The sequence below is a fragment of the Hyperolius riggenbachi genome, chromosome 1 (assembly GCF_040937935.1).
Source record: "Hyperolius riggenbachi isolate aHypRig1 chromosome 1, aHypRig1.pri, whole genome shotgun sequence".
Taxonomy (NCBI): domain Eukaryota; kingdom Metazoa; phylum Chordata; class Amphibia; order Anura; family Hyperoliidae; genus Hyperolius; species Hyperolius riggenbachi.
Window position 1 is genome coordinate 491,474,379 of NC_090646.1, and position 14,844 is coordinate 491,489,222.

General features: G+C 44.7%; 1 protein-coding gene across 2 annotated transcripts in view; it reads left to right on the forward strand.

Annotated features, from left to right (window-relative positions):
* LOC137522828 (phosphatidylinositol 4-kinase alpha-like) overlaps positions 1-14,844 on the forward strand; it is a 77,082-nt gene that overhangs the window by 13,823 nt on the left and 48,415 nt on the right. For both annotated transcript variants that reach the window (XM_068242941.1, XM_068242951.1), the window contains exons 4-5: positions 538-626; positions 3,505-3,577. In XM_068242941.1, coding sequence (XP_068099042.1) covers positions 538-626; positions 3,505-3,577 — 162 coding nt within the window. The remainder of the gene's footprint in view (positions 1-537; positions 627-3,504; positions 3,578-14,844) is intronic.

The following is a 14,844-nucleotide window of genomic DNA, read 5'->3' on the forward strand; positions in this document are numbered from 1 at the left end:
GAAAGCAGAGGGAGACAGAACAAGTTCAATAGTTTATGTAATTTTCATTTAGGGACACTTAATAGGCTGCCACTGAGCAGAGACAGCAAATCATTCAGTCTGCTTTGTAAATGTTTAAATATAAAATAAAACCAAGGGATATCTACAAAAAAGGGTAATTTTTAGTAATAAGAGGAGAGGATAAATACAATTGTTTATCTCATCGGTTTATTTTCACATCGGGTTCACTTTATGAAAGCAAGATATGAGTAATAAGGGAATTTTCATCTAAATGTCCTTTAAATAAACGTAAGTAGCTGGATGGTGTGGAAATCTTGAGTGATCATGATTGAGCCATAAATTGCTTTGTCGATTTTTCTCCAGCCAGAGGATGGAGATAAAAGTTAAACGAGAACAAGCTACTTATGCATTCTGCTATAGTTAAATCATAAGCTAAAGGAGTGTTTGTAGTGAATAATTCCATGTTAATGTAGCCTATTTTGTTGAATGAGCCCCAGGGCTAAGATCACGCATGACGCACTATTTTCTGCTTTACAGGTTTACTTCCAGTTGCAGAGACCTTCAGCTTCTGTCTGGTTACCTTACTGTCAGATGTTGCTCACAGAGATGCAACATTCAGGGGACAGGTAAGTTATGCGCATACGTATAGAAAATCATTTAAAAAGATGTCTAAGAGGTTTGCTAGTGTATTTGATTTTCAGATTAGAAAATTCACATGCACTAATTATGTTTTCCACTTGTTTAATCTTTATGTAGACAGTAGGCTATCAGTACTGTATCTAATAATGTCAGTGAGATAATATATATTTATGACTGATTTCCAGTGTTTCTGACTTCCTGCCTTGACCTGAGATGAGATGACACATTCCCTTAAAGGACATCTTCAATGTTTTTTTTTTTTGTACTTCCTTTCTCTTACCTGGGGCTACCACCGGCCCACTGCAGACGTCCTGTCCCACACTGGTCTTCAAACATCCACCAGTCCCCCGACCATAGCTCACTTTCACTTTGGCTGTCTTATAGGTCAATGGCAACTGCGCGTCCTTGATCGCGCGTGTCCTCGCTCCCATCACCGGGAGCGTCCTGTGCAGGTGCAGTATGAGGTTTCCTCATACTGGCCAGAAGTGCAAACGAGGACGCGCGCAGCCAGGGCCGCGCAGGCGCAGTTGCCCTTGATTTGTTAGTTGGCGGTAACGAAAGTGAACTGCGGCAGGGGACCTTAGGATCCTTGAAGACCGGCATGGGACAAGACATCTCCAGGGGGCCGGTAGAAGCCCCAGGTAAGTTAAACTTAAAAAAAAAATAAAGTTTTCCTCCTTTAAGAGGCAGGGAAGAGGTGGGAATGGGAGGAGACATCACAGCAAGCCTGCCTCTTCCTGTCTCAATATTTGACTTTAGCCAAAGTCAGATTTTTTTGATTGAGTGATTATGGGGATTGAGGAGAGGAATGGACAATGCACAAAGGTTTGTGCATCTTAATAGGCGGGTAAAATAAACTTTGCACGGACTGTATATTACACTATGTATTAGGGCTTAATTTTATGTTCTTTTAAACACACTAGAGTACAAGTACACTAAGGCTTTTAAAGGGATACTGTAGGGGGGTCGGGGGAAAATGAGCAAACTTACCCGGGGCTTCTAATGGTCCCCCGCAGGCATCCTGTGTTGGCGCAGCCACTCACCGATGCTCCGGCCCCGCCTCCAGTTCACTTCTGGAATTTCTGACTTTAAAGTCAGAAAACCACTGCGCAGACACAGACCATACTGGGCCTGCGCTGTGCGCTCTTGATGACATCAGCAGGATCGAGGACACGGCAACGCAGGCGCAGTGGTTTTCAGACTTTAAAGTCTGAAATTCCAGAAGTGAACCGGAGGTGGGGCCGAAGCATCGGTGAGTGGCTGCCCCAACACAGGATGTCTGCGGGGGACCGTTAGAAGCTCCGGGTAAGTTCAACTCATTTTCCCCTGACCCCCCTACAGTATCCCTTTAAAGCAGAACTTCCAGCATTTCTTATTCTAAGGTGTTTTTTTTTTAACCGCAGCTGACCGCTCTGACACGGAGACAGAGCGGCAGCACTTCCAGCACCGTCACCGCAGAGCAGCCGCCGCCGAGTCACATGTGAGAGAATCACATGTGAGAGATGCACGGCGCTGGCTGCTCTGCGGTGCTGCTCTGGAAGTGCTGCCGCTCTGTCTCCGTGTCAGAGCGGTCAGCTGCGGTGGGGAGAATATATTGGCAACTGGTCCTGGGGGGGAGAAGGGGGTCGGCCAGACATAGGCATGCTCTGCATGCTACAGTATCTGATATGCGGCTTGCGTCCGGAGCTGGGGGAAAAGGTTACATAGTAACAAAATTAGATTGATTTTTAACTTGTGCATTGGCTTTTTGGCTCACTTATATAATAAATAAAACATTGCAATAGTGTTTTAAATTTCAATTTGGGGGCTAACAGTTACTCTTTAACACATTTCATTGTTCTAAGGCCCCATTTGCGATTGTCGGAAATCTCAAACAAGCCACAGAATGCGTAATCCAATACTTGTGCAGCAGCAGTAATAGAAGTGTGATAACTTCTAAACAACGGGCTAATCCACTGCGGTTGGGAACCTGTAAGGGCCCATTTCCACTAGAGCGATTCTGCATGAGTTTGCTGTATGCAGATTTGCATAACCAATATAAATCAATGGGCCTGTTTCCACTTGTCAGAAATTCTGTGCAGTGGACTGTGCAGAAAAAATCTGCACAGCAGAGCCATCAGAATTCGCACACCGCAAGGCTAGTGTGCGATTCGCTGTGCGATTATTTTTATTTTTTTCCCATGGGAATTCACGTATGTTTTCGTTTAAAATAAATGTAAAAGCACACAGGCACTGACATGGTTAAATTTGCATACTAACAAACACATGCAAATTTGTACTAGTTTTCGCGTTAAAATTTGCATAGAAACGTGTACGAATTCGCATCAGCGAATTTGCATAGAAACGTGTACGAATTCGCATCAGCATACAAATTCGTTTTCGCATTTTCCAAAACTGAATCACAACGCACTAGTGGAAACGGGCCCTAAAGGCCCGTACACACGCTGTACTTAAGGCAACAATGGGTCCGTCGTCACCTCCCGTTGGGCGGGTTTTCAGCAGACAGTCCGGCGTGTGTACAGTCTGTCGGCGGACTGATGAGGCTGTTTCTGAACGATCCGCCTGGTGGATTGTTCAGAAACCGCCTTATCAGTCTGCAGACAGACTGTACACACGCCGGACTGTCACTGGAACGCCCGCCCAGTGGGAGGTGACGACGGACTCGTCGTTGCCTTTAGTACGGCGTGTGTACGGGCCTTTAGTCAAACGGGCGTTGTCCAAGGCGTTACTCAGGCATTATTCAGGCATGCACTAATCCAAGCTCATTGCTTATCAATATATTTATGTGCATATGAAGTGTATTGCATTATCTCTGGAATCCACATCTCTCAGGCAATAGGTAACTCGTTTGCCCTGTTTCTGTAGATCTTGGACACAATTCTGGATGTGATGCAATGTCTGCTTGGAATGTGCCAGTCAGTGCAGATCCAAGACAAAGGTAAGCAGATCAGATAAGGAGACTTTGGACTTTCGCCATTCTTTTAATTTGAGAATTATGAATTTCCGTTTACAGCTGGAGATACGTATACAACCAAACTTATGTGCATTATCAGTCATTAAACAATTGACATAGAATGTGTTTATAACATACGTATACTGGGTGCATCAAATCAATTAGTATTGTACATGTGCCATGGTACTTATTTTTTTTATTGAAGACTAAAAGGAAATGGTCCATTATTTTCCATCCTGCTTAGGTTGCAGCAGTACATGCACTAGATTTGGCCGCATTGCCAAGTTCAGTCTAGCCTGTATACTGGCCTCATGAGTGTGCTATTGATAGTTATTTTTCAGCATAAACAATGTGAATCATATTCCAGTATTTTAAAATGAAGCTAAATTCAGTAATGCAGGGAGCGCATAGATTGGAATCATGTGCGGTTTATTGCACCCAGCAAAATGCGCATTTCCGCACTGTCCATTGTAGTCAATGGCTGTCTCGGTAATTGCATGTCATTGCATTCATTCACGTTTTTCATGGTAATTTTTCTGCGATATTAAACCGCACAGCAGTTTTCTTTTTACCTTGTGTTGCACCCATTTGCAAATTAAATGCATTCCATGGTGGCCCATGTTCTTTGCGTTTATTCAGTGTTTTCGATTACATTTCTTGCACACAATTTTACGTAATTGTGAGAGATTTTTTGGATTGTGGTAATCCCAAAAATCTCTAACGATTGCAGGAAATTGTGTCCAAGAATTGCGATTGAAAACACTGAATGAACACAGAGCACTGCAATCCCCCCAGAAACGCCTGAGAAATCGCCGATGTAAGTGTGCTTCCAGCCTAATTCAAGTATAGGATAATAGCATATTAAAAAATAAAATCTTCTTCCTGTATCAGACTCATATGCGGCTGTTTTATAACTTTTCATTAGTCCCCACACTGTTGAGGTCTGCAAATCTTATCGCCAGCTAACAGATTTTTTTCCCCTTAGTCCAGGTTTGCTGAATCAGACAGTAAGGAAGGAAAGCTGCTCTGACCTCCACGTATACCGGCAACCACATATGCTAAATGGCATTGCAGACCGAGGGGCTAGCTTAAGGAAGCAATGTGTAGAAAAAGTCCACACTAGTCCGTAAAGCAAATTTAATTCTTTATTTAAAACAATACAGGAGGCTGAAGACCCCGCCGCTTTTCAGATCGAAATATATATATATATATATATATATATATATATATATATATATATATATATATATATATATATATATATATATATATATATATATATATATATATATATATATATATATATATATATATATATATATATATATATATATATATATATATATATATATATACATATACATACATACACACACACCCATATGCTAATCCAAATCCACCTGCCAATCAGGCATAGGGGAAGCATATTATCCAATGGCCTGAAAGAAAATGCCCTGGGTAAAAGGGTAAAACATGCTAATGCATCACTGTTTACTAATACTTAAATATAATGTTGAAAGTACATTGCGAAGTACAATAAATACTGTATATTCAGTGTTACTGCCAGTATACACATATAAATTTAAATAAAATAGAAACAGAATCACACACCTGAGTTCAGTGTCAGCATTCACCCTAACTTTTGTTTCCTCTACATTCCAAAAACATGTAGTTAGAGAGACACCGAAGCGGAAAAAAAAAACTATGATATTATGATTTGTATGTGTAGTACAGCTAAGAAATAAAACATTAAGATCAGATAAATCAGTCTAATTGTTTCCAGTACAGGAAGAGTTAAGAAACTCCAGTTGTTATCTCTATACAAAAAAGCCATTATCTCTACGACTTTCAAAGTCGTGGAGAGGGCTGTTATCTGACTTTTATTATCTCAACTGTTCCTGGACTATTTACTTTTCCTCTGCCAGAGGAGAGGTCATTAGTTCACAGACTGCTCTGAAAGAATTATTTTGAATGCTGAGTGTTGTGTAATCTGCACATATTATAGAATGATGCAATGTTAGAAAAAACACTATATACCTGAAAATAAAAATATGAGAATATTTTCTTTGCTGCTAATCTTTTAGTAATTATTCATAGTACACAACCAATTCATTACATCATATATTTTTTTTCGCTTCAGTGTCTCTTTAAAGGGAATCCAAGGTGAGATTGATATGGAGGCTGCCATATTCATTTCATTTTAAACAATACTAGTTTGCTGGCTGCCCCCCTCATCCCGTTTTCTCTAATATTTTTAGCTGTAGACAGTAAGCATGCAGATCAGGTGCTCTGACTCAAGTTTGACTGGATTAGCCAGTTTCAGGGTAGTGATTCAGACACTACTTATACCGGAAGATCAGCAAGACTGCCAGGCAACTGGTATTGTTTAAATGGAAATAAAAATGGCAGCCTCCATATTGCTCTCACCTCGGGTTCACTTTAAGTTAATTGAATTGCCCCAAATTTAGGCTTAGATTATGATAGGGATTGGAATGTGAGCGCCTCTGAGGAATCACTAATGACAAGACTGTACACTGTCTAGATGTAAGCACTAAACAGGTAATGTACTAAATATTAACATAGATCTTTGATCAGTTTCGTGTTTGAAATTACCATGCAAAATGTGCACTGTACCAATCTCAGGATCTAACACGTGGCAACTAGGAATGGTTACTGAGTTGCAAATAAGAGTCTATGCAGGATTGTGCAAATTTTGTATGCGAAATTATGCAGCTTGAAATACAGACTAATCGAGTTCAGGTGAGGTTAAATTAGAGAAGTCCTTTTTAAAAGCTGCATAAATTTGCATGCATTAACCATCCATAGTGGCAACATCAATGCAGCTTCCTGTTATGGGCTGCTTTAGCACTACTGCGATCCTAGACTAAATCGGGAGATGCTTGGCGGTAGGCCTGAACGATAAATCGAAATCATGATCACCAAGCTCACAATTTCAGAATCGTCAAAGTGGCAATTTCTGAGATGACGTTATTTCCACATGGGGAAGTTAGAAGAAGCTTCAAACTTCCCCCAAATCCCAGCAAGTGCAGGGGGCACAGAGATGCAGAGTGGGCACATAGTGAGAGAGAGGGACAGAGAGGCACAGAGGGGAAACAAAGCTTGATTTGAGCGAAATCGTAAATCGAATCGAAATCGTGATTTCGAACAGAAATCGCTCATTTCAATTTTATCCTAAAATTCAGGCCTACTTGGCAGTACCTTAGTAAAGCCTGGTACACGCTTGCAATTATGATTGTCCAATCACTGACCAATTTTACCACCTCCATTTAATATGAGTCAACTGATATTAAATATTATGAGCAGATTGTGTAGGTAAACCCTCTTACCACATAGAGATGGTAGAATCAGTGCTGGGCCGAAATTACGCATTAGCGTAATTACGCTTCGTAATTCACTACAAATGCACCGTAAGCGTTACGTGTAAGGTTACGGTATTACGCGTAATTAATTACGCGCAGACCGTAGGTTACGTTATTACGCGTAACAAATTACGCGTAAGACCGTAAACTCCCATTGAAATTACACAGTCTGCCGTAATCGCGTAATATTACGCTCCTGTATAATATAAAAAAGCCGCCGACTTTAGGGGTTAATAGCAAAGCCCCCTTAAGTGCTAAGAGCCTCAAATTTGGAGAATATATTAAGGAGATCAGAAGGAATAAGAGGAATTTTTTTTTTTCAAAAAGACCTTATAGTTTTTGAGAAAATCGATGTTAAAGTTTCAAAGGAAAAATATATACATTTAAAAACCCGCCGACTTTAACGGTTAATAGCAAAGCCTGCTTAAAATTTAGGAACACCAAATTCACAGGGTATATTAAGGGGATCAGTGGGAATAAGAGGAAAATTTTTTTTTTCAAACAGACCTTATAGTTTTTGAGAAAATCGATTTTTAAGTTTCAAGGGCAAAAATGTCTTTTAAATGCGGAAAATGTCAGGTTTTTTTGCACAGGTAACAATAGTGTTTTATTTTCATAGATTCCCCCAACTGGGAAGAGTTTTACTTACTTCGTTCTGAGTGTGGGAAATGTTAAAAAAAAACACGACGTGGGGTCCCCCCTCCCAGACCTCTTTAACCCCTTGTCCCCCATGCAGACTGGGATAGCCAGAATGCGGAGCACCGGCCGCGTGGGGCTCCGCACCCTGACTATACCAGCCCGCATGGTCCATGGATTGGGGGGTCTCGAAAGGGGAGGGGCAGCCAAGCTTTCCCCTCCCCCTCCGAGCCCTTGTCCAATCCAAGGACAAGGGGCTCTTCTCCACCTCCGATGGGCGGTGGAGGCCGCGATTTCCTGGGGGAAGGGGGAGTTCATGGTGGCATCTGGGAGTCCCCTTTAAAAAGGGGTCCCCCAGATGCCCACCCCCCCCTCCCAGGAGAAATGAGTATAGGGGTACTTGTACCCCTTACCCATTTCCTTTAAGAGTTAAAAGTAAATAAACACACAAACACTTAGAAAAAGTATTTTAATTGAACAAAAAACATAACCACGGAAAAAGTCCTTTAATATTCTTAATTAACCATTAATACTTACCTGTCCCTTTAAAAGCCAGTTCCCATGCAATATCCTCGGAAATATACTAATCAGTTACAATGTAACAATGTTCAAATCAGAAGGAACCCCATTGGTCTGCTAAGGACCAATGGGGCTCCTTGGAGCCCAAATACAAAGATGCTTTAGAGAGCTCTGAGCTATATAGCTCAGAGCTCTGTCGGGTGTTCAGGACGCTAAGTCCCGCCGGCTCTCGCTGCCCTCCCCGCCTCTCCCACATGTCACCTATATACATGCTGGCACCCATGGGTGCCAGCATGTATATGGGTGACAGGTGTGGGCGGAGTGGACGGCGGGAGCCGGCGGGGACTTAGCGTGTATGCGGCGGCCGGTGGGTGAGCGGCGAGTGACGCCGGGTGCGGTGGAGTTACAAAGTAACAAAGTTGTTACCCCTCAGTGGTGAAGTGGTTAAAGGACTTTTTTCGTGGTTATGTTTTTTGTTCAATTAAAACACTTTTTCTATGTGTTTGTGTGTTTATTTACTTTTAACTCTTAAAGGAAATGGGTAAGGGGTACAAGTACCTCTATACTCATTTCTCCTGGGAGGGGGGGTGGGCATCTGGGGGACCACTTTTTAAAGGGGAGTCCCAGATGCCACCATGAACCCCCTCCCCAGGAAATCGCGGCCTCCACCTCCACCGCCCATCGGAGGTGGAGAAGAGCCCCTTGTCCTTGGATTGGACAAGGGCTCGGAGGGGGAGGGGAAAGCTTGGCTGCCCCTCCCCTTCCGAGACCCCCCAATCCATGGACCATGCGGGCTGGTATAGTCAGGGTGCGGAGCCCCACGCGGCCGGTGCTCCGCATTCTGGCTATCCCAGTCTGCATGGGGGACAAGGGGTTAAAGAGGTCTGGGAGGGGGGACCCCACGTCGTTTTTTTTAATATTTCCCACACTCAGAACGAAGTAAGTAAAACTCTTCCCACTTGGGGGAATCTATGAAAATAAAACACTATTATTACCTGTGCAAAAAAACCTGACATTTTCCGCATTTAAAAGACATTTTTGCCTTTGAAACTTAAAAATCGATTTTCTCAAAAACTATAAGGTCTTTTTGAAAAAAAAATTTTTTCCTCTTATTCCTTCTGATCTCCTTAATATATTCTCCAAATTTGAGGCTCTAAGCAATTAAGGGGGCTTTGCTATTAACCCTTAAAGTCGGCGGCTACCTAACATTGATCCATGCGTCAACTTTTCCGCTTGGCAGCATGACCTTACGCATTAATTGCTAGTAGGAATTTACACGTAATGGTACACAAAAGATGCTGGTTGGCCCGGCACTCAGTAAGGGGGGAGTTGTTAGGTCTGCTGCACCATGTAAAATAATCAGTCCCGTCCTAATCCTTGCTGCAACTGGGATCTTAGCGTGTGGAAGCGTGCAGACAGATCTTTTTCAAACACAAGTTCATATGCAGCACACACAAGACAATCCGTGCACCGCTTCCTTGATACACTGTGTTTATTTTCCCATGCAATACATCAGCAGATGGATAGGCAATATTCCAGTGACAGTGTTCACATACACGTTTGCATTATGTCAATCTGACCTGTGCCGTGGACGGGTGCGGGGGGGTGACCAGGGGATGGGAGGACTGCGCGACAGCCTTTTCGCGCCGGTGTGGCGCTTGTTCACGTGCAGGTATCCTTGGGCGAATGACGGCGTGTACGGGCTTCCGTGATGACACTCGGAAGCCCCGCCCATCACGCATGCCATTGGCTCCTGGGTGCTGGGTAGTGATTGAGTGCGAGGCTAGGGGGGAGGAGACCGGCCTGTGACATGGCATTGGTTAAGTGGTCGCTATGTCAACAAAGACACGCATATACAGTGATTACAGATCGCCGCAACATGGCGAATTAAACTGTGCATACATTGTAAACATCATACCGTGACGTGCTCCAAATTATACAATTATTAGTGCCCTGACCCATTCATTATAAAACTTCAAACACTTGTGCTTTCTTTGTGTCTTAATAAAAGACGCGCGCTCGGGCAATGGGCCAATGACTGCTTGAACCGTGCCTAAATCTCCACCTGCTTCTTACATAAAAAACTTTTTATTAGAAACCTCATTTAAAAACACCCTAATTACCCCATTTTAAAATCACTATGAAGTTGGTGAGGGAAATTAGTGAATAGGGAGACGCAAGCCTCCGGACCATTTACTTGAAGCTTTTACTGTAAAGTCCCCTCCCCCTTCTTAAGTTGTCCCCATTCCCTTCTGAAATATACTGGAACACTCCAGCTAGCACCCTTTCATTCTCGGCGCTGACATTGGGGAAAGGGGGGGGGAAGGGAAAAGTTGGGGGGGAGAGAAAAAGTTGGGGGGAAAAAAAGGAGCCCCCAGCTCTGCCCATTAAAAACGGGGAATATATACTTTGGCGTTCAGTTCCGCAAGGGAACCCTGCGGTAGCAGCCTGTGGCCAGGATTCTATAGGCTAGACAAGAGAAAGGGAGAAGAAGGGAAGTGGGGTCCCTGATGTATCCCCAGGGACCACAAACCTCCCCAAAAGGGTGTGGGGGTGCGCAGTGGACGTGCAGGCAGTGCACATATGCGGTGGTTTCGTCCAGGGGGGGGGGGGGGAGGGCAAACAGACGCCAACGGAACATGTATCATGCCCCTGAGGCGTCACCCACCCCCCCATAAAACACCCAGGACCATGAACGGGGGCATGACCCCCCCATTCTTTTGGCCAATAGGCCTTATCACCATCCATAAACTAAATGCACCTGCCCCACCCCAACACATCTCCACCGGTGGTGTACCCAAAACCGTGTGCCCCAGGTCTACGGTATATTACCTTCTAAAACCGGGGGCACACTGTATGGGGGACGCTCCTAAATAGCAATATTCGCCATTCAGGACCCACTATTCCCAGGGGAGGAAGGCAGGGAAAGGGAAAGGAGGGAAGGAAGAAGGGAGGACCAAACGGGGCTCCCTACCCTTTAAGGACGGGGGAAAAACCTGAGGAACAGGCATGCAGATGCCAGGAGAGCTGAGAGCGGGGGGACACCTCTCGTCCATCACCTGGCCCCAAATAGATGGGGGGATCCAGCCGTTACGGATCAAGGAAGCAAGATAGCTCCAGCCTGTCATTGAGGCCCACGGGCCCCATCGCCCCCGTGCGCAGAATTACACGTGATTCACGTCGGGTCAACTCCTGGTCCCTGTTGCCTCCTCTTCTAGAGTTCGCAACATGTAGGAGTCCCGCGAATTTCAGACATTTAGCTTTGCCCCCATGTGATTCCCTGACATGTTCAATAAGGCGTGGACACCCCTTCCCGGACTTGATGGACTTGAGATGCTCCCCCACCCTCTCCTTCAAGGGCCTAGTTGTTTTGCCCACATAGAAGAACTGGCAGGGACAAAAGATGACATAAGAAACAAATTTGGTCTGGCAGGTGATAAAAGCTTCCTTCCCTCCTTTCCCTGCCTTCCTCCCCTGGGAATAGTGGGTCCTGAATGGCGAATATTGCTATTTAGGAGCGTCCCCCATACAGTGTGCCCCCGGTTTTAGAAGGTAATATACCGTAGACCTGGGGCACACGGTTTTGGGTACACCACCGGTGGAGATGTGTTGGGGTGGGGCAGGTGCATTTAGTTTATGGATGGTGATAAGGCCTATTGGCCAAAAGAATGGGGGGGGTCATGCCCCCGTTCATGGTCCTAGGTGTTTTATGGGGGGATGGGGGGGTGGGTGACGCCTCAGGGGCATGATACATGTTCCGGTGGCGTCTGTTTCCCCTTCCCCCCCCCCCCCCCCCTGGACGAAACCACCGCATATGTGCACTGCCTGCACGTCCACTGCGCACCCCCACACCCTTTTGGGGAGGTTTGTGGTCCCTGGGGATACATCAGGGACCCCACTACCCTCCTTCTCCCTTTCTCTTGTCTAGCCTATAGAATCCTGGCCACAGGCTGCTACCGCAGGGTTCCCTTGCGGAACTGAACGCCAAAGTATATATTCCCCGTTTTTAATGGGCAGAGCTGGGGGCTCCTTTTTTTCCCCCCAACTTTTTCTCTCCCCCCCAACTTTTCCCTTCCCCCCCCCCCCTTTCCCCAATGTCAGCGCCGAGAATAAAAGGGTGCTAGCTGGAGTGTTCCAGTATATTTCAGAAGGGAATGGGGACAACTTAAGAAGGGGGAGGGGACTTTACAGTAAAAGCTTCAAGTAAATGGTCCGGAGGCTTGCGTCTCCCTATTCACTAATTTCCCTCACCAACTTCATAGTGATTTTAAAATGGGGTAATTAGGGTGTTTTTAAATGAGGTTTCTAATAAAAAGTTTTTTATGTAAGAAGCAGGTGGAGATTTAGGCACGGTTCAAGCAGTCACATTGGCCCAGTGCGAGCGCGTCTTTTATTAAGACACAAAGAAAGCACAAGTGTTTGAAGTTTTATAATGAATGGGTCAGGGCACTAATAATTGTATAATTTGGAGCACGTCACGGTATGATGTTTACAATGTATGCACAGTTTAATTCGCCATGTTGCGGCGATCTGTAATCACTGTATATGCGTGTCTTTGTTGACATAGCGACCACTTAACCAATGCCATGTCACAGGCCGGTCTCCTCCCCCCTAGCCTCGCACTCAATCACTACCCAGGAGCCAATGGCATGCGTGATGGGCGGGGCTTCCGAGTGTCATCACGGAAGCCCGTACACGCCGCCATTCGCCCAAGGATACCTGCACGTGAACAAGCGCCACACCGGCGCGAAACGGCTGTCGCGCAGTCCTCCCATCCCCTGGTCACCCCCCCGCACCCGTCCACGGCACAGGTCAGATTGACATAATGCAAACGTGTATGTGAACACTGTCACTGGAATATTGCCTATCCATCTGCTGATGTATTGCATGGGAAAATAAACACAGTGTATCAAGGAAGCAGTGCACGGATTGTCTTGTGTGTGCTGCATATGAATTTACACGTAAGCCAATAACGTAACAACCTGAATTACGGTATTCTTACGCGTAATTGCGTAAGGGCTATGCGTAATTACAGACATGTACCATAAATAAATGTCTACGCCGTAAGCGTAATTCCGTAATGCGTAATAGCGTAAAATTACGCGTAATGATCCGTAAGCGTAGTTTTTTCCATTACGCCCAGCACTGGGTAGAATTGGTCAGTGATTGGCCAATCATTAAGCACTTTGTATCTGTGGGATTTCAGAGAAGCTTATTCATTTTCATTAAATCTATTTTTTTTATTTTGCTTTATTAACAAAATAGTAAGTATATGAACATGGCTTCATGCCGAGCGGTGTTAAACACCTAGTTCTGAGAATGTGTTGAACATTATGTGAGGACCGGATTACTCTCTGCCGCGGACATCTATAGCAGTTCTCTGTTTTTGCATCCATATACCACAGTGGTCCTCAAACTAAGGCCCGCGGGCCGAATGCGGCCCCCTGAGGCTTTTTTACCGCTCCCCCCACGCACAAAATGTATTACTTATAAATGCGGTTAGCTAATCTTTAAATATTGATGGTTCACAAATAGAATAGGAGTGCTGGCACCACCCATCCACATGGAAGCCAGAAAGCAATAATTTGCTGGTTTCCAATCAAATTCCACATCAGGTGACACTGCAGTCCAATTGGACTTCAGGTTGTCACCTGGGTATGCTTCACTGTCTGGCCCCCAAAGACATCATCTTATGTATACTCCGGCCCCCCAGCAGTCTGAAGTATGTTGACCCGGCCCTCGACCCAAAACGTTTGATGACCTCTGATATACCACAACCATCTCTAAGGCTTCTTTCAGATAAATGGCTGAGCTGACAGCAGAACAGTTTGGCTACTTGCACAGTAGGACGTTGTGTTTGATGCAACGTTAAGGTCGCACAACGCGGTGCTAACGTAATGCATATACACTTTCACAGTGCGACGTTAAAGTCGCACGTTACAAAATGTATTTGCTATGGAACGAAAATGGCGCATGCAGAAAATTTTTAAAAAGGAAAAAAAACCATTCCTGAGCATGTGCAACACAAGTAACGCAGCAGATTCATTGCTAAACGCACAGCATGCAGCACTTTTTAATAACGCTACACGTTACACACTAAAGCAACGTGTGCACTGTGAATGTCGCACAGACTTTGCATTGCTGTGCGTTACTCTGCGTTAAAGTATTTTATAATGTGCGACTTTAACGTTGCACTGTGAAAGAGCCCTTAAAGGACAACTGAAGTGATAGGGATACGGAGGCTGCCATATTTATTGCCTTTGAAGCAATACCAGTTGCCTGGCACCTCTGCCTCTAATATTTTTAGTCATAGATCCTGAACTAGCATGCATCAGATCAGTTGTTTCTGACATTATTGTCAGATCTGACAAGATTAGCTGCATGCTTGTTTTTGGTGTGATTCACACACTGCTGCAGCCAAATGGACCAGCAGAGCTGCCAGGCAACTGGTATTGTTTAAAAGGAAATAAGTATAGCAGCCTCCATATTCTTCTCACTTCAGTTGTCCTTTAACTGCTTGTGAGCCGTTCTTGTTTATGTACAGGGCACTTAAAGCCAGTTGCAAACGTCCAGCACTTGTGGCAATCAATGCATATGCTTGCGAGCGCCCGCCCTGGATGTGACCTTCATCTTTTTTTTTTTTTTTGACCGCGTGTCAACTGCTGGCACACCTGTGGTTACAAACTCTCCTATTCGGTTGCATTTTTGTGCTACCAG